The sequence below is a fragment of the Babylonia areolata genome, chromosome 29 (assembly GCF_041734735.1).
Source record: "Babylonia areolata isolate BAREFJ2019XMU chromosome 29, ASM4173473v1, whole genome shotgun sequence".
Classification (NCBI taxonomy): Eukaryota; Metazoa; Mollusca; class Gastropoda; order Neogastropoda; family Buccinidae; genus Babylonia; species Babylonia areolata.
The window spans coordinates 13,319,445-13,344,786 of NC_134904.1; the positions used below are offsets into that span (position 1 = coordinate 13,319,445).

Genomic DNA, 25,342 nt, shown 5'->3' on the forward strand with positions numbered 1-25,342 from the left:
TTGCACTTTCAGCGAGACACTGAGCAGGAAAAACCAACTTCTTGGCAGATGCTCTTAGCAGGTCCAAGAGTGTCATACGCACAGAGTGCACCCTGGACAAGGACAGCCTTGAGGGGGTGTGGGAACAGTGGTTTCGGCCGATGGTGGACCTTGTTCAACAAGAGACTTCCCACTTCCGTCTCTTCGGTTGCCGACCCAGAAGCGTGGGCAGTGGATGCTCTCTCTCTAGATTGGAGCAGTCTGATTGCCTCCGCGTTTCCTCCCTTTCCAATTCTGTCCAAGGTGATACGGAAAGACAGATTGGAACACCCGCAGCTGATCCTCATTGCGCCGAAATGGCCAGTCCAGACCTGGTTTCCGGACCTTCAGTCCCTGACACATGTTCCCACCCCTGGAACTTGAAACCAAATCTCATCTGCTGAGGCAGCCTCGCTCGGGCACTCCGCATTCCAATCCTCAACTGCTCCACCAGCACGCATGGCTGCTGTGCGGTCGGAACTGTCAGCATCACCATTGAAGTCCTCGACCCCTCGGTCGGCCTCTGTGTCGGCTGTGCTGACCCAGGGGTGTGCCTCCTCTGACCTCCTCTCCATAGTCACCAGAGCAAGGAGGCAGGGAACGGAGACTTTGTATGACTTTCGCTGGAAGAAATGGTTGCGGTGGTGTACAGCTCAGGGCATTACCCCTACGAACCTTACGAGCATGCAGCTGGCCAACTTTCTGGCTCTCTGCTCCTCGGTTCATCCTGTCTGCTAGTTCTGGGCGAGGGTACAGGTCTGCCTTCTGTACCACATTGCAAACAGCTAGGTGGTTCCGCCTTGGAAGCGGATTGCCTGCTCAGAGAGGTGGCTAGGGGTGCCCCTCTGAAGGAAGCTAGAGATCCCAGAAGAGTGCCCCTCTGGGACTTGTTCCTGGTGCTGGATTTCATTCGAAAACAGCCCTTCCTACCATTGGGGACTATTCCTTTTGACATCCTCACCCTCAAGACCACTTTCCTTCTGTGGCTGGCCACAGGCAGTCATAGAAGTGGGCTGCATGGGCTTAGTGGAATGCCACAAGATCTGGCCTTCCACAGAGATGGTTCCATCACTATTCGTTTCCTTCCAGAGTTTCTGGCTAAGAACCAAGACCCTGAGGTTCCTTCCCCCTCTCTGAGAGTCAGACCTTTGTCTGATATTCTTGCCCAAGATGATGAGGATAGGCACCTGTCCTGTTCGGTGTCTCAAATATTATTGGGATAGGTCTCGCCATAGGCGTTCTTCTCAGAGGTGTCTGCTCATCTCCCTCAATGAGAATTACAAGAAAGACATCGCTGCAGGCACCATTTCCCGCCAGGTTTCCCAAGTCATTCGTAGAGCCTACTCTCATGCACACAGGGATATCAGCTGTCTTCATCCCAGAGCACACGAAGTGCGGGCCACAGCTACTTCGGCTGCTTTCCAGCACTCAGTGCCAACGCAGCATGTCTTGGAGGCAGCCTTCTGGCGGTCTGAGAATCCCTTCATCAACTTCTACCTCAGGAATTTCCATATGACCAGGGCTGACGGTTCCAAGGGGATTTCCTTTGTCGCGGCTAACACTGCCGTCTCAGTTACAAGGGCTCCCCATATGAACCAGTAGGCGTTGCCCTCCTCCATTTGCTTTAAATTCTGCATCAGTTTGACATGGTACAGTATATGACACCAAAAGGAGGAGTTTGTATTATACTCCATGTTTGGTGTTAAATATACTTACCATGTCAAACTCGAATGCCCGCCCGTCCGTCCCCGCGTCTCCGCCGTGGTTCTCATGGGGCATTTTTGTTCATGGCCAAGGAATGATTAAGCGCTTATAGTTTTTAGAGGCGTTTGATTGGCTGAGAGCGGGTGGGCCCATCTTTTCACTGTTAGCCGCGCGAAATTTGGCCAAGCAGAGCAAACCAATAGGCCTAGTTTGCATCAGTTTGACATGGTAAGTATATTTAACACCAAACACGGAGTATAATACAAACTCCTCCTTTTACTGTTATATTTATATTTTTTGTATTCTCTAAACTTGGCACTTTGATCTCATATTCTGACACAACAACAAGAGCAGTCATTATTATCATTTTTTGTTCAAATGGGAACTTCTTTTGCTAAGTATGGAATTTTTATTTATTTTGCAAACGTTTTGGTGCAGATAGTAAAAAAGGGAAATTACTCTGTAATTAATGCAAGGGGACTTAATTTATCACAAGTGAGTCTTGAAGGCCTTGCCTCTCTTGTTCTATCATGAATTAATGTTGGTTGCACAAGTGGCTTACCTTTCCCCACCCACAGGCAGTGGAGATCGATAGCATTATTGTCACTGTACTTTGGAAGTATTTTCATCAGCTGAACTAGTATCATCATTATTGATTTCCGAAGTGTCATCATTGTTGATCTCAATGTTAACTCTCTCCGGACGAAGGAATGCTCACGCATTCCTACACAAAACGTATTCGGATTCGGACGAAGGAATGGAATAGCATTCTCCGAAAGTAAAATTCCATCATGCGCTGTACACGTGATTTTGTGATTAGCCAAGCAGAGTGGGCAATTCTGGATCACTCCACAATCGAACAGTATGATTGGTCAGCCTGGGATGTGTGGCCCGTCTCGCACACACGCTGACAAAGTCACTGACCGGTCATCTGCTCACGTGCCAGCCTGTTAGCAAAGCGGGCTCTTCTCAGAATGTTGTGAAGCGAACAAGGCAGTGACGGCAACGTGTTAGGGTTGCCGAAGTACTTGAAATGCTACAGACTGAAGGGTCGGACATTGAAGAGGTGGATGATGATGATGAAGAAAGCAAATTTATTGCAGAAAGCGAGCATGGGTATGGTGATTTGGGGTGAAAAATTGGCAGTATTTTCTACATATGGCAAAACTGTAAAAATAAGATGAGAAATTTGATTTTTTTTTATATATGTAATAGCTCAACACGTAATAAACCAGTTCTGAAAGTTTCATTTTCTTACACAGTATTTTGTATTTTTTGTAATTTTTTTCCAAACCCTTACAAATGGACCGTCTGTGGGGAAAAGCAAGGGAGAAAACTTGTCGTCCCGAGTGAGTTAAGAACCTCGGTATTGCACATTTTGTCAGTGCTTTGTTGTCGTGATGTGATCGCTTTCTGTGCACAGCTGCCAGAAGAGAGCACTGACAGAGATGGATTCAAAATGCCCAAGGCTCCCAGCGTGGAAGAGTCTCCAGCCAAGAAAGCAAAAGAAGGTTGTATATCTATCTCTGTCTCTCAGTCTCTCTCTCTCTCTCTCTCTCTCTCTCTCTCTCTCTCTCTCTCTCTTTTACATGCAAATGCTGATGAATATTGTTTCAGAGTGGCATTGTCTCAGGCCCGATTTAATGTGCTTCCTTTAAATAACAGTGTTAATAGGTACACTGAAAATGATGTTTTAAAGCATTGTCCGTTTTGCCAAGGTAAACTAGAAGATGAATACCATTTGTTGTTTGTTTGTTCTGTATATAATGATTTACATACAAAATTTCTTCAAGACTGTTTAAATATGTCTCTTAGTTCACTTCTCCGATCAAACAACAAGCAGAGAAATTTCCATGTATCAAAATTTATTTTCCATGCGATCAAAAGGAGAAATCATATACTCAGACCTAATTTAGTAGAATTAATGTCAAGTCCATGAATATTATGATATTGTGTCATCTATTCAAGTGTTATAATACCCCTTCCCATGCCCACCCCCAGTCCCCTGGTTTTGAATTGTGGTCCATGGCCAAAGTTCATTTAAACAGTTTTGTTCGTTCATTCGTTCTCTCTCTCTGTCTGTCTGTCTGTCTCTCTCTCTATATATATGTGTGTGTGTGTGTGTGTGTGTGTGTGTGTGTGTGTGTGTGTTCAAAGCAAAACACTGGTCTATACATTGTGTATGTGTGAGAGCTTATGTCTGTGTATCTATGTATTGAGTATGTGAACACAACCAAATAGGTGTTGTATTAATGTACATACAGGTGTATGCTGTGAGGAATTTTTTTTTAAAAATGACCCTTAAGTTTTAAAGTTCTTGCATACTTACGTGTCTCTGTGTGTGTGTTTTTTTTTATGATTGCATATGTGGCCATGTGAATGGTTAAACGGTGTTGGAGATTTGCGCAGAGAGATACATACAGTAGATTGTTTCCAGATTTCCCCAAACTGACAGTGACATGCAGGTGATTTGTGGTGTCTCAGACCTGACAGTGACATGCAGTGTGATTTGTGGTGTCTCAGACCTGACAGTGACATGCAATGTGATTTGTGGTGTCTCAGACCTGACAGTGACATGCGGTGTGATTTGTGGTGTCTCAGACCTGACAGTGACTTGTGGTGTGATTTGTGGTGTCTCAGACCTGACAGTGACATGCAGTGTGATTTGTGGTGTCTCAGACCTGACAGTGACATGCGGTGTGATTTGTGGTGTCTCAGACCTGACAGTGACATGCAGTGTGATTTGTGGTGTCTCAGGACTGACAGTGACATGCGGTGTCTCAGACCTGACAGTGACATGCAGTGTCTCAGACCTGACAGTGACACACAGTCTCAGACCTGACAGTGACATGCAGTGTGATTTGTGGTACCTGACAGTGACATGCGGTGCGATTTGTGGTGTCTCAGACCTGACAGTGACATGCAGTGTCTCAGACCTGACAGTGACATGCGGTGTGATTTGTGGTGTCTCAGACCTGACAGACCATGGGGAATCGATCCAGCATGACCCCTCCAAAGACAACGTCACCATTTTCGTCTCCAACCTGGACTACTCCACAACAGAGGACGCTCTGCGGGAGGCATTTCAGCAGGTGCCGTACATTTGCATTATGTATTGTATTATATTGTATTTCTCTTTTTATCACAACAGATTTCTCTGTGTGAAATTTGGGCTGCTCTCCTCAGGGAGAGCGCGTCGCTACACTGCAGCGCCACCCTTTTTTTTTCCTTTTTTTTTCTTGCGTGCGGTTTTATTTGTTTTTCCTATCAAAGTGGATTTTCTACAGAATTTTGCCAGGAATATCGGTGGCTGAGTTGTGATTCGAACCAGCGCGCTCTGATTCTCTCGCTTCCTAGGCGGACATGTTACCTCTAGGCCGTCACTCCACATATTGTATTGCATTACCTTTTGTCACAACAGATTTCTTCTTTGTGTGGAAATTCAGGCTGCTATCCCCTGGGAGAGTGCATCGCTGCAGTGCAGCACCACTTTTTTTTCTTTTTTTTAAACTTTTTTTTTATATATCTTTTTCATTCTTTTTACCTGCAAGTGTATTTGTTTTCCTATCAGAGAAGATTTAAAAAAAAAAAAAAAATGTTATACAAAATTTAACAACAGACAACCCTTTTGTTGCAGTGGATTCTTTTGCCTTTGCTAAGTGCGTGCTATACACAGGACTTCAGTTTTTATTGTCTCATCCAAATGACCTGACCATGACCACTCAAGGTCTAGTGGGGGGTTTTGGGGGGGGGGAGGTGCGGCGGATACTGGCGAATATGGGATTCAAACCTGTGCACTCTCAGCTTCTCTCGCTCTCTAGGTGGACACCTACATTACCACTAGGCCACCACTCAGCTGGTGCAGTCCTTTTGACCCAGAGTTTGCACAGACATCCACAAGTTGACCAGCAGTGTCAGTACGACAGGTGTGATCCAGGTGCAGGCGGAATGATCGATCGCTGCAGTGCGCGCTCAGTGTCAAGAATTTTCCAAAGTCTGTGGGCACAGACTCGGGGAAAATCCTTAACACGAAGCAAACTTAAAGCTATAAAGCTTTGGACTTTCAATCTGAGGGTCTCGGTAACGGCGCCTGGTGGGAAAAGGGTGGAGATTTTTCCGATCCAGCAGGTCAACATATGCGCAGACCTGCTAAGTGCCTGAACCCCCCCTTCATGTGTATACCCACGCGGAAGATATTCTGCAAGTTTTACGGGGCTAGGTCAGGAAGACTTCCCAAGTAGATTGTGCAGAAAAGTTTTTGTTCTTGTGTTTCATTGTGATAATGAGTGACTGATGTAAAAAAAAAAAATATATATATATATATATATATATGTATTGTATTCACTGTGTCCGCTGGTCGATTGTGATCACGCCTTAATATGAGCTCGATCGCCCAACCGGGCCAAGTAGTTTTGTGACCTGTTGTGATTCATCATCGGACACAAAACAAGAGCGCCAAAGAATCGATAGACAGACAGAAAATACAAAAAAAACCTTAGCCATATGCAGAGCACAGGAGCAGGAGTCAAGATGGCTGCCGGAAGAAGAGGGCGCTAGTCTCTGATGCAAAGGGGAGGTAACCTACTTTAGGAGTAGCTGTAGCTACTTTTGTTTTCTCCGCATAGGCGGGTAGTAGTTTGCACAGGACAGGAATCAGCCCCCTGCCGGAGTCTGCACTAGTGGGTGACGGTAAGTATTTTATTTAAACGTAATTTTAATTACACATACTTAACCGTGACCCAACTAGTGCAGACTCCGGCAGGGGTCTGACATTCCTGTCCTGTGCAAACTACTATCCGCCTATGCGGAGAAAACGAAAGTAGCTACCGCCGATAACCTCCCGGAAGTAGGTAACCTCCCCTTTGCCCCCCTGACCAGCGCCCTGTTTTTCCGGCAGCCATTATGACTCCTCTTCCTGTGCTCTTCATACAGCTAAGTTTTTTCATATTTTCTGTGTGTCGATTCTCTGGCGTTCTTGTTGTTTTTTTTGTTTTTGTTTTTTTTTGTTTTTTTGTTTTTTTTTATCAAATTATGTCTTCATACACGTAGTTTTAGGAAGAAAAGTTCCTATATTTGTTGATGTTTCAGTGTGGTGAGATCACAGAAGTGCGGCTGGTCAAAAACTACAAGGGGCTGTCCAAGGGCTTTGGCTACGTTCAGTTCACTGATGCTGTAAGTGTGTGTCTTCCATTGTGAAATGCCAGAGGTTGTGATCAAACTCAGAATATGTATGTGGTGAGCTGCTGTTTGCAGATTCTCTGTCTTATTTATTCTGTGGGTTGTACAAGATTATGATGAAATTGGGAAGAGAATTTTATTTATGGGCCTAAAATGCTGTATGGGTTTCTCAAAAAAAAAAAAAAAAAAAAACCCCACACCAAAAAGCCACTGTACTTGTATGGATGATAAGACAGCATCTTTTTTTTTTCTTTTACTTAACACACAGCAGCATGTGACAAGACAACTAGAAAAGAAAAAACCTACAAGATATATGGATAAATAAAAGAATGATACATTTTTTTAAAGTGTTACGCAATTTGCTTTCCTTTAACTGTGAATTTTCTGTCTTTTTCATGTTAAAAGCGTTTTTGAGCAAGAAATACACAAAAACCCCACAATAAAACAAGTGAAGAAATATCTAAATTTCCAGTATTTAAACCTTTTCCAAATACGAATGACTTAATGTGAAAAATGACATATGAAGTATGATTTGCATTTTTTTATGTGACTCTCTCTTTCTCTCTCTCTGTCTCTGTCTCTCAATTTATTTATTTATTTATTTATTAAGACGACTTGCTATAGCACATGTTCTTGAAGCCCTGTGCCCATTCTCTGTCTCTGTCTTTCTCTCTCTCTCTCTCTCTCTCTCTCTCTCTCTCTCTCTCTCTCTCTCTCTCTCTCTCTCTCTCATTGCATTCAGCCATATCACACACTCAGGTGAATGCTGGAAAGACGATGAGACGTCAAGGCGCCACCCCACGTTCTTTGTCAAATACAATTCAGTCTGTCGGGATAGCTTGTCTGCAGTTGACATCGGCAAAAAAAAAAAAAAAAAAACAAAAAAAACAAAATTCTCACGTCCCTTTCAGACTGTCATGCTGGGTGTGTGGATGTGTGTCGATGACGGTGCAATCTGTCATGTCAGTAATGCCATGCCCCCTCTCATGTTAAACGTTTGTGATTTTTTTTTCTCTCTTCTCCATATCAGAATGCAAAATACTACAAATATCTCTCTCTGGGTGTTTTTTTTTGTTTTTTTTTTTTTTTTGCTGCCCCATAATCTGCACTGTTTCAGTGGCATTACTCCCGCCATGATCTTTGTAGTTGCATTTCTTGTGAAGAGAGAGACAGAGGGGATGAGAGAGAGAGTATGCGTGCGTGTGTGTGCGCGTGGTGTGTGTGTGCGTGGTGTGTGTGTGGGGGGGGGGGGGGGGGGGTAGATGTGCAGTGCGGTTTGGCTGACTGAAATGGAGAGGCACGTAAATTTCAGTAATCTGTATATTTGTATATAGCTATTTCCATTTGGTGCCATTTAATTTATCTTTTTATTTTCTATTCATTTTATTCATTTTATTTGTTTGCTGTTTTCTTCTTATGTTGGACATGTGCTGCTGCCAAAAAGAAAATCTCTGTACCAAAGTATAGACAATAAAGTTTGTGTATTGTATTGTATTGTATTGCATTGTATTGTATTGTATGCCGGTCTTTCCGATTCCCCCATTTCCCCCCTACATGGCCACACCCAGGTTTGTCTGCCACAGCCCCAGTGCCGGTAGTCTGCAGGGAACCATTGATGTTAGGCATCCCTCTCTGTTTATATTATGTCTGTTTACTCTCTCCATACGAATGGCGAAAGAGACATCGTTAACAGCGTTTCACCCCAATTACCACCATCAAAATATTGCAAGCGGAAGGCTCTTGTACTGAAGAGGTGAATGTTGACAAAGAATACCACAATTCTGACGACGGAAGCTAAAGGTTGGGTCATTCAGACACCCACTGGACATCCGAGGGGTCCGTGTAGAGGAGAAGAGAGGACTGGCCGTACTGAGTGAGTTAATGTCGTCAAGCTATAGTAAGGACGTTCGTGATTTTTTTCCTTGTTTTTGTATTAGGCTTTCAAACTTTAGAGAAACAGCTACTTCGTGAAATGAATGTAATTATGTTTTGTAATCTGTATAAAAAATTTTAAAAAATATGCTTGTTTGCTTATGTGGTGACGGGCGCAATAGCCGAGTGGTTAAAGCGTTGGACTTTCAATCTGAGGGTCCCGGGTTCGAATCACGGTGACGGCGCCTGGTGGGTAAAGGGTGGAGATTTTTACAATCTCGCAGGTCAACATATGTGCAGACCTGCTAGTGCCTGAACCCCCTTCGTGTGTATACGCAAGCAGAAGATCAAATACGCACGTTAAAGACCCTGTAATCCATGTCAGCGTTCGGTGGGTTATGGAAACAAGAACATTCCCAGCATGCACCCAGAGCAGAGTATGGCTGCCTATATGGCGGGGTCAAAACGGTCATACATGTAAAAGCCCACTTGTGTGCATACGAGTGAACGTGGGAGTTGCAGCCCACGAACGCAGAAGAAGAAGAAGAAGAAGCTTATGTGGTTTTATTGACTTTCATAGTGTTCGTTTTGGGGCTGAGGCCTATGTGTGAATAAACCATTCCGTTCCATTCCGCTCCCATCAGAAAGCTGTCCTGTCCGCGCTGAAGCTGGACCGACACCCTATAGACGGGCGGCCCATGTTTGTGTCACGCTGCGAGGACCGGAGCTCTGGCAGGAAGACCCATCAGTTCAAGGTCTGCTTCCGGCTGCTGTCTGTGTGTGTGTTGATTGTGTGCTATGTGTGTGTCTGAGTGTCGTATAGGTGGCGGTGTGTATGTGTGTTGTATGTATGTCTGTATGTCTGTGAAGGAGGAAGACCCATCAGCTCAAATGTCTGCTTCCGGCTGCTGTCTGTTTGTTCGTTCTTTTGCTTACCGTGTATCCCCATTTGTGGTTTTAGACGAAAATCCATTATCTCCCCCACCCCACCCATGCCTTAAATCATCACTACTTTCCCTGCTCCTCTCTCTTCAATTAGCATTAAAAAATAAAAAAAAGAAGAAGAATATAAACAAAATAAATTAACTAGTCAACCAGTAGAATCACAACAAAGAGCCAATTGGGCTGTCTTTGTGTGAGTGGGTGTGTTGTGTGTGTCTGTCTGTGTGTGTGTTGTGTGTATGTCTGTATGTCTGTAAAGGACTAGGACCCATCAGTTCAAGGTCTGCTTCCAGCTGCTGTCTGTGTGTGAGTGTGTGTGTTGTGTGTGTATGGGTGTGTTATTTGTATGTCGGTGTGTTGTGTGTGTGTGTGTGAGTAAGGAAGACCCATCAGTTCAAGGTCTGTGTCCAGCTGTTTTCTCTGTGTGTTGTGTGCATGTTTGTGTGTTGTGTGGGTGTGTTGTGTGTATGTGGGTGTGTTATGCGTATGTGGGTGTGTCGTTTTGCGTGTTGTGTATGTGTCAGGTGTGTTGTATGTATGTGGGTGTGTCGTTTCTGTGTGTTATGTGTATGTGGGTGTGTCGTTTTGTGTGTTGTGTATGTGTCTGTGTGTTGTGTGTATGTGGGTGTGTCATTTTGTGTGTTGTGTACGTGGGTGTGTTGTGTGTATGTGGGTGTGTCGTTTCTGTGTGTTGTGTGTATGTGGGTGTGTGTTGTGTGTACGTGGGTGTGTTGTGTGTTATGTGGGTGTGTTGGCTGAACACAGTGCCGCCTCCTTGAGAAACTGAAAGTGAAAAAAAACTTTCCAGTGAGCCATCATGAAAACAGTCTGTCTCAGTGTGGGGAGAAATGTCAGTGATGTGTGCCAGGAGAATTTGGCAGTTGGCATTGCGTGAGCACGGATGTAAATGAATGCTTTGTTTGCTGGGGTTTTTTTGTGTTTTTTTGTGTGTGTGATTTCGGTGAGTGTTTGCATGGTGTAATTACTGGTCAAGAGACCCAGGTTTTGATGCACAACTGACAGACCCATAGGAATCTGAACGGTTTTCTGTGCTGCTTCCCAGTTGACAAAGGAGAAGAAGAAGAATAGTTGTTTATGAAACAATAGATCAGTCATTTTTTGGTTGTTAATTTCATCAGAAATCTGCAGAAGTGTCGGTGATGACTTTTCTTCTTTGTGATTTATAGTTGGAGCTTTTTTCTGTAAAAGAGAGAGAGAAAAAAAGAAGAAGTAATATTTGAAAATGTCCTGTATCGTCTAAAATTATATATATAACACACACACAAAAAAAACTAGTGGTTAGTTAGAAGTCTCTGACCGATTTCGTTTTCTTATTATAATTATAACCTTGAATTGTTGCAGTACGCCACAGCGATGGAGAAGAACAAACTGTTTGTCAAGAATCTTCCTTTCACCTGCACGGCAGAAGCTTTGGAAACCATCTTCAAGGAGGTGAGGAGGGGGTTTCAGGGTGGGGGGTTCGGGGGGGGGGATGGGTGGGGGTGGGGGGGGGGTGTTGTTTTGTATGTAGAAGCGTGTGGTTGAGCTTGCACATGTGTGTAGCTAAGTGTTGGTGGGTGATGGTGGGATTGTGGGGAGGGGGTTGTGCAAGGGCAAGTGTTTTCTGAGTGTGTGTGCACATGTTAGTGACTGTTACATAAATTGTAATTTTGATTTATTGGCGTGATATTTTTTGTGTTTGCATAGGTAGTGCGTGTGTGCATGTGTGTGTGTGTGTGTGTGTGTGTATGTGTGCATTTTACAGATTTAATTGATGGATGTGTTTATTTGTGCATATTGAAGTTAAACAATGTAATGTGTTATTACTTAACTCTGTGTGTGTGTGTGTGTGTGTGTGTGTGTGTGTGTTTTGATTTGCTTTAGTCCATCAATAGTTATTCTGGATTTTTCAATGGTTTTTTTTGTTTTTGTTTTTTTTATGGTGTGCCTGGTCAGATTATGTGTGTGTTTTGTATTTTTCAACTGGCCCATGATTGCACAAATTAATTTCCTTGTGGACTAATAAAGGGTTTTTGATTTGATTTGATTTGGTTTGATTTCCTGGTCATGAGAAAAGCCTGTGTTTAGGGACCCCCCCCCTCCCCCCCCTACCCCTCTTCCCCAGCAGGTAGTTATGTTGGTCTGGTGGTCATCTTCTTTGGATGCAACCCCCCCACCCCTCTTCCCCAGCAGGTAGTTATGTTGGTCTGGTGGTCATCTTCTTTGGATGCATTGCTCACGTTCCTGACAGCACTGTGTTTGTCGTTCTGAACTCATTAAGGCCAGACACGGTAGTACAAAGACGTATGAACTAAACTTGAAGTTTATGGCTTTCTGTGACATGGTATGCAAAGATATTGGACTAAACATGTCTAAAAAGGTCATTTTGTGCAATTTGTCGTGACGGTTTCCATGGAAACGAATCCAAAATGGCCGACAAACACAAAAAATTAAAAGCTTATAACTTCGGTACCTTTATAGATATGTTATTTCTGTTTGTTTTATTTGATTTATTTGTATTTGTTCTTTATTATAATGCAGTTTTATTTTAGAATTTGAATACATACATTTTTTTGTTGTTGTTGTTGTTGAAATGAGTATAAATTCCTTGACATTATTTTTTTTCAAATGAGTGTATATTCATTCTTTTACTAGTACTATACAAACCACTGCACTATGATAAAGATGAATACATAAAGAAATAAAGTACTAAGTTTGAACATGCTATCTTTTAAAGTTTTTGAGCATTAGCATTTTGAAAAATGGTATTACGAGGACAAAACACAAAACTGAGAAAACAGGAAAAGAAAGAGATGTGCTTGTACTCACAAGAAATCACACATGTTGATGCTGTTTAAAGCTTTGTTTAAGTGAATATAGTACCCAGGTGAAACGGACTATAAAGATTAGATGTTGAAGAAGCAAATTGTGCGAAAAAACGAAAATCACAAAAAATCATGATTTTGGTCAAAATTTCACTACCGTGTCTGGCCTTAAACCCTGAAACCAACAAATTGTCGGCGGAGACAACATCCCTCCTCAGTTTTTTTTTTATATGGATACTTATATAGCACCTATCCTCAGTCGGAGACCAAGCTGTAAATGCTTTACAAACACGGGGTCATTTACACAACAGGCTGCCTACCTGGGTACAGCCGACTGACGGCTGCCATTGGGTGCTCATCATTCGTTCCCTGTGTCATTCACTAACAGATTTCAGGCACGCACAACTACACACTCAGACAAACATGTAAGATTTAACTTCTTTTCTTTCTTTTTTTTATTTACCCCGCCATGTAGGCAGCCATACTCCATTTTCGGGGGTGTGCATGCTGGGTATGTTCTTGTTTCTATAACCCACTGAATGCTGACATGGATTACAGGATCTGTAACGTGCATATTTGATCTTCTGCGTGCGTATACACACGAAGGGGGTTCAGGCACTGGCAGGTCTGCGCATATGTTGACCAGGGAGATCGGAAAAATCTCCACCCTTTACCCACCAGGCGCCACCAAGATTCGAAGCCGGGACCCTCAGATTGAAAGTCCAACACTTCAACCACTCGGCTATTGTCTGAGTGTCTATATGGAGATACCAGGCATACAGGAAGACAGGACCCAACAATTCCCCGCTGGTTTTCCCTGGTTTGGCCTCAGGTCTTCCTCAGGGGACTTGAGTTATATGTTTGGTTTTTTGGGGTTTCTTTTTTTATATATATTTTTCTTATATTGGATATGTATGTATATGTATTCTTTTTTGTCCCCGCCCAGCATGGGAAGTTGAAGGACGTGAGACTGGTGACATATCGCAGTGGTGCTCCCAAAGGGCTGGCTTATGTGGAGTATGAGACTGAGGTAAGAGACACTGTTATACATTCATGTGTGTGTGTGTCTGTACAGCTGTTTTATACATGTGTGTGTCTGCACATCTGTGTTATACATGTGTGTGTCTACACATCAGTGTTATATGTGTGTGTGTCTACACATCTGTGTTACACATGTGTGTGTGTCTACACATCTGTGTTATACATGTGTGTGTCTACACATCTGTGTTATATATGTGTGTGTCTACACATCACTGTTACACATGTGTGTGTGAGTACACATCTGTGTTACACATGTGTGTCTACACATCAGTGTTATACATGTGTGTGAGTACACATGTGTGTTATACATGTGTGTGTCTGCACATCTGTGTTATATGTGTGTGTGTCTACACATCTGTGTTATATGTGTGTGTGTGTCTACACATCTGTGTTATACATGTGTGTGTGTTTACACATCTGTGTTATACATGTGTGTGTGTGTGTGTTTACATATCTGTGTTATACATGTGTGTGTCTACACATCTGTGTTATACATGTGTGTGTCTGCACATCTGTGTTATATGTGTGTGTGTGTGTATGTGTGTGTGTGTGTGTGTCTACACATCTGTGTTATACATGTGTGTGTCTACACATCTGTGTTATACATGTGTGTGTCTACACATCTGTTTTATACATGTGTGTGACTACACATCAGTGTTATACATATCGCAGTGGTGCTCCCAAAGGGCTGGAGTAAATGTGGAGTATGAGACTGAGGTAAGAGACACTGTTATACATACATGTGTGTGTGAGTACACATCAGTATTATACATGTGTGTGTGTCTACACAGCTGTGTTATACATGTGTATGTCTACACATATGCGTTGTACATGTGTGTGTCTACACATCTGTTGTTATACATGTGTGTGAGTACACATGTGTGTTATACATGTGTGTGTCTGCACATCTGTGTTATATGTGTGTGTGTCTACACATCACTGTTACACATGTGTGTGAGTACACATCTGTGTTATACATGTGTGTGTCTACAATCTGTGTTATACATGTGTGTGAGTACACATCTGTGTTATACATGTGTGTATCTGCACATCTATGTTATATGTGTGTGTGAGTGTGTGTGTGTGTGTGTGTGTACACATCTGTGTTATACATGTGTGTGTCTACACATCTGTGTTATACATGTGTGTGAGTACACATCTGTGTTATACATGTGTGTGAGTACACATCTGTGTTATACATGTGTGTGTGTGTGTGTGTACACATCTTGGTTATACATGTGTGTGTCTACACATCAGCATTATATATGTGTGTCTACACATCTGTGTTATACATGTGTGTGTTTACACATCTGTGTTATACATGTGTGTGTCTACACATCTGTATTATACGTGTGTGTGTTCACATCTGTGTTATACATGTGTGTCTACATATCAGTGTTATACATGTGTGTGAGTACACATCTGTGTTATACATGTGTGTGTCTGCACATCTGTGTTATACGTGTGTGTGTCTACACATCTGTGTTATACATGTGTGTGTTTACACATCTGTGTTATACATGTGTGTGTCTACACATCTGTATTATACATGTGTGTGTGTTTACACATCTGTGTTATACATGTGTGTGTCTGCACATCTTGGTTATACATGTATGTGTCTACACATCAGTGTTATACGTGTGTGTTCACATCTGTGTTATACATGTGTGTGTCTACACATCAGTGTTATACATGTGTGTGTTCACATCTGTGTTATACATGTGTGTCTACATATCAGTGTTATACATGTGTGTGTCTACACAGCTTACATGTGATATACATCTGTGTGTGTGTGTATCCACAGTGTTATACAGATGTGAGTGTCCACACAACAATTCCAGTTTCTCAGGGAGGCATCACTGCATCCAGACAAAACCCATATGTGCTACATCACATCTGCTTGGGGGGATACCTGACAGCAGCATAACCCAACATGATTGTCAGGCATTGGGTGGTACCTATCACAATGGATTTCTTTTACAGAATTTTGCCAGAGGACTTCTTCTTCTTCTTCTGCGTTCACTCGTATGCACACGAGTGGGCTTTTACGTGTATGACCGTTTTTACCCCGCCATGTAGGCAGCCATACTCCGCTTTCGGGGGTGTGCATGCTGGGTATGTTCTTGTTTCCATAACCCACTGAACACTGACATGGATTACAGGGTCTTTAACATGCTTATTTGATCTTACGCTTGCGTATACACACGAAGGGGGTTCAGGCACTACTGTGACTAGCAGGTCTGCACATATGTTGACCTGGGAGATCGTAAAAATCTCCACCCTTTACCCACCAGGCGCCGTCACCGTGATTCGAACCCGGGACCCTCAGATCGAAAGTCCAACGCTTTAACCATTCGGCTATGGCGCCCATCAGATAAGCGTCTAAACCATTCTGTCTTCTTCCTTCTTAAACAGTGTTACATATGTGTGTTGACACCACATTGTTGTACATGTGTGTGTGTGTGTGAATGTTAAAAGAGCAAAATCTGTTTTTGTGCCTCTATACATATGTGTATGTTTGCACAACAGGTATGGTCATAAACTGTTGCGAGACGGGCGGGGTGGATGGTGGGTTGGGCTCAAGTGGCATTGAAAGGTAGCGAGATTCCCTGCTTGTCGACACTTCTTTGCTTTTTGTTTTTTTTCAGGAAATGGCCACCCATGCTATCTTGAAGACCGACGGTCTGCAGATTGGAGATCATGTGATCTCTGTTGCCATTAGTAACCCGCCCCAACGCAAACAGCCTGCTGCTCTTGCTCCCCCAGTTCCCTCCCTTGGGGGTGGCAAGAAAGACACAGAATTGTGAGTGAAATGTTTGATGTGTAAGGAGTTAGCTTGAATATATCTGTAGTCTGTGTGTAAAACAGGTATGCAAACGAAGCTGGGGTTTTTGTTGGTTTTGTTTGTTTGTTTTTAGATTGTTTTTCGTCTGTCTGGGATGTTTTTAGATGTATGTTTTCCTTTATATAGATGTCTGGGAAAGACCCTAAAATACTGATCGCTGATAAAAAGTGAGAAGCACCCTTTTTCCTACCACTGCACCTGCTTTACACAGTCTAAAAAATACAACAAACCATAAAGAGTTGTAACTCTCCATACACAAGTTACACAGCTTCTGCTTGTGCAACCGATTCATCTAGCATACAGGTAAATTAAAAGTTACATAGGAAGAAACCCAGATACTTCCTCAGAAAAGTAAGCTCCGGGCTTGTCCTGATGCATAGAGAAAGTTACCACTGTTTATTGTATGTTAATCATTGACTCTCCTAGCCTGATTATTCTTTCATTTCAGCTTAAAAAAGTATGATTAAAAACAACAGATACATTGTATGGATGCATTTCATGTGCTGGAAGTCGTACTTGAATTGTATTTGTACAAGTTGAAGAAGTTTAATCTTTGCTTGAATTGTATCTGTCAAAATTAAAAGGTGTCTGCCCCTTCCTATCTCTGCAGCTGCCTTCACCTCTACACTCCATCTCACTCACTACAATCGGCTTCAGATCCACTCTGTGTACGCATACCCAGATTCAAACACTCGACTGTTGGCCGCCGTTCTTACTCTGTCTCTGGACCTTGCATTTGGAATGAACTTCCTCTTTCGCTTTGTCAGATCTCCACACTCAGCTCTTTCAAGTCTGGCCTTAAAACCCACCTCTTCCCAAAATAGCCTCCCGTGCCTGCCTCTTCCTTGTCTTTAGTTTCTACAGTTTTAGAGTTATGCATGCGTGTGAATGACTGGTGCGAAAGCGCTTTGATTTGTCTCTGCACAAGATTAAGCGCTATATAAATACCATTATTATTATAGAGGTTGTTTTTGTTTTTTTTGTTTTTTTCTGGGATGGGTGCGAAGGCGAAGTGAGATTGTTATGTTCTTTGGCAAAAATGTTTTCACCCCTGATACGACACTGTGTGTGGATAGCCGGGCTACTAAGCAGCAATATCATTGATTCTGTATCAGTTTTTTGCATAGATATATATTTTTTGCAGTCACGGCAAGGCCCGAACTCAGGTGGCCCTTGTGCCCAGAGCGGTGCAGCGACCAGGCTCCGGTGCCACGTCCCAGAAGCCTTCAGCCACCTCCAGCAGCAGTTCAGCGGCAGCGGCGGCAGGCAGCGGGGCACAGGACAGCTCTGGGCCCAAAGCGAAAATGAGCAACGACGATTTCAGGAAACTCCTCTTGAAATGAAACTATGCCGTTCTGTTTATAAACTGTGCTGTGTTGTTCTGGGTGAAGAGGAATGAGTGTCTTGGGCCATACAATGACAATTTCAGGAGGAAGCTTCTCTTGAAATAAACTGCGTTGTTTTTGGGTGAAGAGGAATGTGTGTTTTTGGCTGTTGTTTTTTAAAAGCGATGTGGACAGTTCTTGCGAGAGTTTTCATTCAAGGAGTACGATACATGATTAATTTTTTTTCAAAACAAAGCTGCGGGATTGTAAGGCATACTTTCTTTCTTTTTTCTTTTTTTTTTTCTTTTTTTCTTTTTTTAGCTGCCCCATCATCTGCACCGTTTCAATGGCATTACTCCCACGCCTGTCATTCTAAGCCCTCCATACACGGCCACACCCTGGGTTCGTCTGTCAGAGAATTTTGCCCAGTGTGTAAGGGATGGATAAGCAGTGTTGAAGATATCCAAGCAGTGTTGAAGATAGCGAAGCAGTGTTAAAGATATCCAAGCAGTGTTGAAGATAGCGAAGCAGTGTGGTGAAGATAGCGAAGCAGTGTTAAAGATAGCGAAGCAGTGTTGAAGATATCCAAGCAGTGTTGAAGATATCCAAGCAGTGTTGAAGATATCCAAGCAGTGTTGAAGATAGTGAAGCAGTGTTGAAGATAGCGAAGCAGTGTTGAAGATAGCGAAGCAGTGTTGAAGATATCCAAGCAGTGTTGAAGATATCCAAGCAGTGTAAGATAGCGAAGCAGTGTTGAAGATAGCGAAGCAGTGTTGAAGATATCGAAGCAGTGTTGAAGATAGTGAAGCAGTGTTGAAGATAGTGAAACAGTGTTGTAGGTATCGAAGCAGTGTTGTAGGTATCGAAGCAGTGTTGAAGATAGCGAAGCAGTGTTGAAGGTAGCGAAGCAGTGTTGAAGATATCCAAGCAGTGTTGAAGATAGCGAAGCAGTGTTGAAGATAGCGAAGCAGTGTTGAAGATAGTGAGGCAGTGTTGAAGATATCCAAGCAGTGTTGAAGATAGTGAAGCAGTGTTGAAGATAGCGAAGCAGTGTTGAAGACCATGACGCAGCAGTGTGAGATAGTGGAATGCTGTATCCAGGCAAGAGGGATAGTGTTCGTTGCTGGGTGCATGTGTGCTGTGGTTGAATGTGGTTGGTCATTTTCAGGCGTTTCTGTGTGTGAATGGGTGATTGGCCAGCACGCCGGGTGCAGAGTTACTTGGAGAAATGCGCTGTACAACTGCCATTGATCATCATCATTATTATTATTATTATTATTGTTATTATTATTCTTCTAATTATGATCATTGTTATCAATATTATTATTATTATCATTATGTTTTGGGAGAGAAGGTAGACTGTCAGAAAGGCTGGGTGAGGCATCAGAAAAGTCCACCAGCACTGACTCATAATTATGTCATCGTCATATGCTCACAGCAGTCACACCTTCACAGACTTGAGACACCACTGCTTCACTGCAGGTAAAATGAGGAAGAGAAGGATGTGTGCAGTGTGCTTTTTTTTTTTTTTTTTTTTTTTTTACCAAATCAAGTGCCAGGATTACAAGTGCATTTAGACAATGAGATGGATGTTTGATTTCAAGTATGCCATTTTTATGGTTATTGATTATTGGAACTGTAAGTACAAGGCTGTTGGAAATTAAAATGAAATTCCATAGACCCCCCAAAAAACTGATGCAAAATTTGTATGCAAACTTCAGAAAAAAAAAAAAAAAAAATTGCACCCATCTTTTTGTCATTGCGTAAATTCATGGACACAAATTTGGCACAAATTTTGCTGTGGAACTTTTCTTTCGCACAAGAGAGCAAACCATTTGACTTTGCAAATGCAGATTTTATCAGCCTTTGTGCAGATCCCTTCTTGGCTGTGGCAGTGTTTGATGAGACCTACCTGGTCCATTACTGGAGAAGATTGCTCCCTTGTTGAAGAGATCTTCATCAAAGCCAAGTTCCTAGATCAGGTCATTGTGAGCACACTGCTACTGCTGCTTGAACTTCAGAATGTTGTTCACCCAAAACGAATACATGCTTCCTCTTTGCTTCGCGTTTCTTCTTCCATTGTAACAGGACTGCATTCCAAATTCTATCATTTTCGACCCAGAGTTTTTGCATCGAGTGTACAGGCACCACGGTTTCTGTCAAAACTGTCGGGTGAATCTCATGACTGAGGATGGACAGCTCTTTTTTTTTTCTTCACATGCAGATTTGGCATCATTTTTCAGGTCTGCGGAATTTCGCCTTAGTCATTGATTATTGGAACAGAACAAGACTGTTGGAGATAATCATTGATCATTGGTAATCATTGATTATCAGAACAGTACCAACTACAAAACTGTTGGAGATAAACTTTCAGTACGATGTGTACATTGGTAATCATTGATTATCAGAACAGTACCAACTACAAAACTGTTGGAGATAACTTTCAGTACGATGTGTACATTGGTAATCATTGATTATCAGAACAGTACCAACTACAGATCTGTTGGAGATAAGTTTCAGTATGATGTGTACATTGGTAATCATTGATTATCAGAACAGTACCAACTACAAAACTGTTGGAGATACGTTTCAGTACGATGTGTACATTGGTAATCATTATCAGAACAGTACCAACTACAAAACTGTTGGAGATAACTTTCAGTACGATGTGTACATTGGTAATCATTATCAGAACAGTACCAACTACAAAACTGTTGGAGATAACTTTCAGTACGATGTGTACATTGGTAATCATTGATTATCAGAACAGTACCAACTACAAAACTGTTGGAGATAAGTTTCAGTACGATGTGTACATTGGTAATCATTGATTATCAGAACAGTACCAGCTTCAAAACTGTTGGAGATAACTTTCAGTACGATGTGTACATTGGTAATCATTGATTATCAGAACAGTACCAGCTACAAAACTGTTGGAGATAAGTTTCAGTACGATGTGCACATTGGTAATCATTATCAGAACAGTACCAGCTTCAAAACTGTTGGAGATAACTTTCAGTACGATGTGTACATTGGTAATCATTGATTATCAGAACAGTACCAACTACAAAACTGTTGGAGATAAGTTTCAGTACGATGTGTACATTGGTAATCATTGATTATCAGAACAGTACCAAGTACAAAACTGTTGGAGATAAGTTTCAGTACGATGTGCACATTGGTAATCATTGATTATCAGAACAGTACCAGCTTCAAAACTGTTGGAGATAACTTTCAGTACGATGTGTACATTGGTAATCATTGATTATCAGAACAGTACCAGCTTCAAAACTGTTGGAGATAACTTTCAGTACGATGTGTACATTGGTAATCATTGATTATCAGAACAGTACCAGCTTCAAAACTGTTGGAGATAACTTTCAGTACGATGTGTACATTGGTAATCATTGATTATCAGAACAGTACCAACTACAAAACTGTTGGAGATAAGTTTCAGTACGATGTGTACATTGGTAATCATTGATTATCAGAACAGTACCAACTACAAAACTGTTGGAGATAACTTTCAGTACAATGTGTACATTGGTAATCATTGATTATCAGAACAGTACCAACTACAAAACTGTTGAAGATAAGTTTCAGTACGATGTGTACATTGGTAATCATTGATTATCAGAACAGTACCAGCTTCAAAACTGTTGGAGATAACTTTCAGTACGATGTGTACATTGGTAATCATTGATTATCAGAACAGTACCAACTACAGAACTGTTGGAGATAACTTTCAGTACGACGTGTACATTGGTAATCATTGATTATCAGAACAGTACCAACTACAGAACTGTTGGAGATAACTTTCAGTACGATGTGTACATTGGTAATCATTGATTATCAGAACAGTACCAACTACAGAACTGTTGGAGATAACTTTCAGTACGACGTGTACATTGGTAATCATTGATTATCAGAACAGTACCAACTACAAAACTGTTGGAGATAAGTTTCAGTACGATCGTGTACATTGGTAATCATTGATTATCAGAACAGTACCAAGCTACAGAAACTGTTGGAGATAACTTTCAGTATGACGTGTACATTGGTAATCATTGATTATCAGAACAGTACCAGCTACAAAACTGTTGGAGATAAGTTTCAGTACGATGTGCACATTGGGAATCATTATCAGAACAGTACCAGCTTCAAAACTGTTGGAGATAACTTCAGTACGATGTGTACATGGTAATCATTGATTATCAAACAGTACCAACTACAAAACTGTTGGAGATAAGCTTTCAGTACGATGTGTACATTGGTAATCATTGATTATCAGAACAGTACCATCTACAAAACTGTTGGAGATAAGTTTCAGTACGATGTGCACATTGGTAATCATTGATTATCAGAACAGTACCAGCTTCAGAACTGTTGGAGATAAGTTTTCAGTACGATGTGTACATTGGTAATCATTGATTATCAGAACAGTACCAACTACAGAACTGTTGGAGATAACTTTCAGTACGACGTGTACATTGGTAATCATTGATTATCAGAACAGTACCAACTACAGAACTGTTGGAGATAACTTTCAGTACGACGTGTACATTGGTAATCATTGATTATCAGAACAGTACCAACTACAGAACTGTTGAGGTAACGTTTCAGTACGACGTGGACATTGGTAATCATTGATTATCAGAACAGTACCAGCTTCAAAACTGTTGGAGATAAGTTTCAGTACAATGTGTACATTGGTAATCATTGATTATCAGAACAGTACCAGCTTCAAAACTGTTGGAGATAACTTTCAGTACGATGTGTACATTGGTAATCATTGATTATCAGAACAGTACCAACTACAAAACTGTTGGAGATAACTTTCAGTACGATGTGTACATTGGTAATCATTGATTATCAGAACAGTACCAACTACAAAACTGTTGGAGATAAGTTTCAGTACGATGTGCACATTGGTAATCATTGATTATCAGAACAGTACCAGCTTCAAAACTGTTGGAGATAACTTTCAGTACGATGTGTACATTGGTAATCATTGATTATCAGAACAGTACCAACTACAGAACTGTTGGAGATAACTTTCAGTACGATGTGTACATTGGTAATCATTGATTATCAGAACAGTACCAACTACAGAACTGTTGGAGATAACTTTCAGTACGATGTGTACATTGGTAATCATTGATTATCAGAACAGTACCAGCTACAAAACTGTTGGAGATAAGTTTCAGTACGATGTGCACATTGGTAATCATTGATTATCAGAACAGTACCAACTACAGAACTGTTGGAGATAAGTTTCAGTACGATGTGTACATTGGTAATCATTGATTATCAGAACAGTACCAACTACAGAACTGTTGGAGATAACTTTCAGTACAACGTGTACATTGGTAATCATTGATTATCAGAACAGTACCAACTACAGAACTGTTGGAGGTAACTTTCAGTACGATGTGTACATTGGTAATCATTGATTATCAGAACAGTACCAACTACAAAACTGTTGGAGATAACTTTCAGTACGATGTGTACATTGGTAATCATTGATTATCAGAACAGTACCAACTACAAAACTGTTGGAGATAAGTTTCAGTACGATGTGTACAGCTGTTTGTCAGTGCATTCGTCATTCTGACAATGAATGGCTGTTGTGCAGTGATGGTATTGGATATTGAGGCTGTTGGAGAGTCATGTTACTGCTACATGTACCATCATACCATGTGTGCGGATATCGTAGATCTAGACGACTTGGGGAGATTGTTGGGCTGTTGAAGATCGACGCTGGTACCATGTGTGTGCTTCTCGTGGTATTTGAATTCGATGAGCTCATGAAGGGACACATTTACTTTTTTATTTTTCTTAAGAAACAGATGTGTGTTGCATCAGCGTAAAATGACATTTTATTATTAATAATTGGTTAACGATGTTGAAACAATGCTGTTACAAAGCATTTTTTTTGTTTTGTTTCTTATTTCATGTGTGCTACATCAGTGTAAAATGACTTTTTTTTTTTTTTTTTTTTTAGCAAGGTAGATGCTGAAATAATGCTTGTCACATACGCTTTTTGTTTCTTATTGGCATGAATGGAGAAAATCGAGAGACCTGAATCACTAAAATAAAAAGTGTTGGATGCTGCGTTGTGTCTGATCTTTCAGTTGTGTCCCCTTTGGGATCAGAATTTTTTTGTACGTCAGGGTCAATCCAGGAGCCCAGGACTGGGTTGCACAAGCTGCACACGCACACACACACACACATACAGCATAACAGTGACCCTACTAACAAGTGGAGTGATGGCCTAGAGGTAATGCGTCCGCCTAGGAAGCGAGAGAATCTGAGCGCGCTGGTTCGAATCACGGCTCAGCCACTGATATTTTCTCCCCCTCCACTAGACCTTGAGTGGTGGTCTGGACGCTAGTCATTCAAGTGAGACGATAAACAGAGGTCCCGTGTGCAGCATGCACTTAGCGCACGTAAAAGAACCCACGGCAACAAAAGGGTTGTTCCTGGCAAAATTATGCAGAAAAATCTACTTCGATAGCAAAACATAAAATTGCACGCAGGGAAAAAAAAAAAGGTGTGGCACTGTAGTGTAGCGATGTGCTCTCCCTGGGGAGAGCAGCCCGAATTTCACACAGAGAAATCTGTTGTGATAAAAGGAAATACAAATAAAAACGTAAACAACTTGTCCTTTGAGGAAGGAACGAGATCGTTCTGAAAATTTAGAATAGGCCTGACCAGCAGCGTAACCAAACACGCTTAGTCAGGCTTTGAGAAAAAAAAAGGTAAATGAATACTTTTTTTTTTATTTTTTAGAAATAATAAAAATAAGAGATTTTTTTTTTAAAGATAATAAAGATGAAATAAAATAAAAATTGAAAAATAAACATGTTTTTGTTCTAAACAGATTTTTTTTTTTTTTTTTTTTATTAACAAACAAGCTCCATTACACAAAGCAACACAGTATTCCTCCTTTCTTTTTGGTGTGGGTGGGTAGATGTGTACTATGCATCTTCCCTTCTCAGTTCAAAAGAGACTGGACAAAACAAAGAAGAAAAAAAACAACAACTGTGGTTAGAACAGGACTGAGCTTTGTTCTGTTATATTCTCCACTGTATGAGACTGGAAATCTGCTCCTTAAATGTAAGTCTGCTGAAATTGATTTCCCCAGCTGGTCAGCACTGCACACATGCATCTACAGTTACCTGTGCGTAACACACATACACACACACATTCATTCCCCAACTGGTCAGTACTGTGCACATGCATCTACAGTTACCCATGTGTAACACACACACACACACACAAAAACAAAAATGAGGTCTATAATATTTTAATGGACAAAAGGCAGTGGCTTGTAAGAAATGCCTGATAGGAATAGATATGTGATCCAAGCATGGAAGGAATAGATACACAAAGAAAGCATGGTATGTGTTGATGGATAATGCAAACATGCCCAATTCATAATTAAATTTACTGATTGTAAAGTCATCCCTGATTAAATCAATTGAATAAAAAGGCTCTGTGGAAATACAAATATGAACATGATATACGCATGCATTTACAATCTCTTTTCTTGATTTAAAAAAAAAAATTATCGTTTTACACCTTGACTG

General features: G+C 41.4%; 1 protein-coding gene across 2 annotated transcripts in view; it reads left to right on the forward strand.

Moving 5' to 3' along the window:
- LOC143274758 (spliceosome associated factor 3, U4/U6 recycling protein-like) overlaps positions 1-20,680 on the forward strand; it is a 42,193-nt gene extending 21,513 nt beyond the window's left edge. The window contains exons 15-23 of one of the 2 annotated variants that reach the window (XR_013053304.1): positions 3,146-3,233; positions 4,696-4,814; positions 6,811-6,894; positions 9,417-9,527; positions 11,077-11,166; positions 13,486-13,569; positions 16,229-16,383; positions 17,570-18,649; positions 18,810-20,680. Coding sequence is in view for 1 of the 2 variants with exons in the window: in XM_076578676.1 (XP_076434791.1) it covers positions 3,146-3,233; positions 4,696-4,814; positions 6,811-6,894; positions 9,417-9,527; positions 11,077-11,166; positions 13,486-13,569; positions 16,229-16,383; positions 17,570-17,768 (930 nt within the window). In the remaining variant the exon portion in view is untranslated. Of the gene's footprint in view, positions 1-3,145; positions 3,234-4,695; positions 4,815-6,810; positions 6,895-9,416; positions 9,528-11,076; positions 11,167-13,485; positions 13,570-16,228; positions 16,384-17,569 lie in introns of both variants that reach the window. The other variant, XM_076578676.1, reaches the window with a different exon arrangement.
- The last annotated feature ends 4,662 nt before the right edge of the window (positions 20,681-25,342 follow it).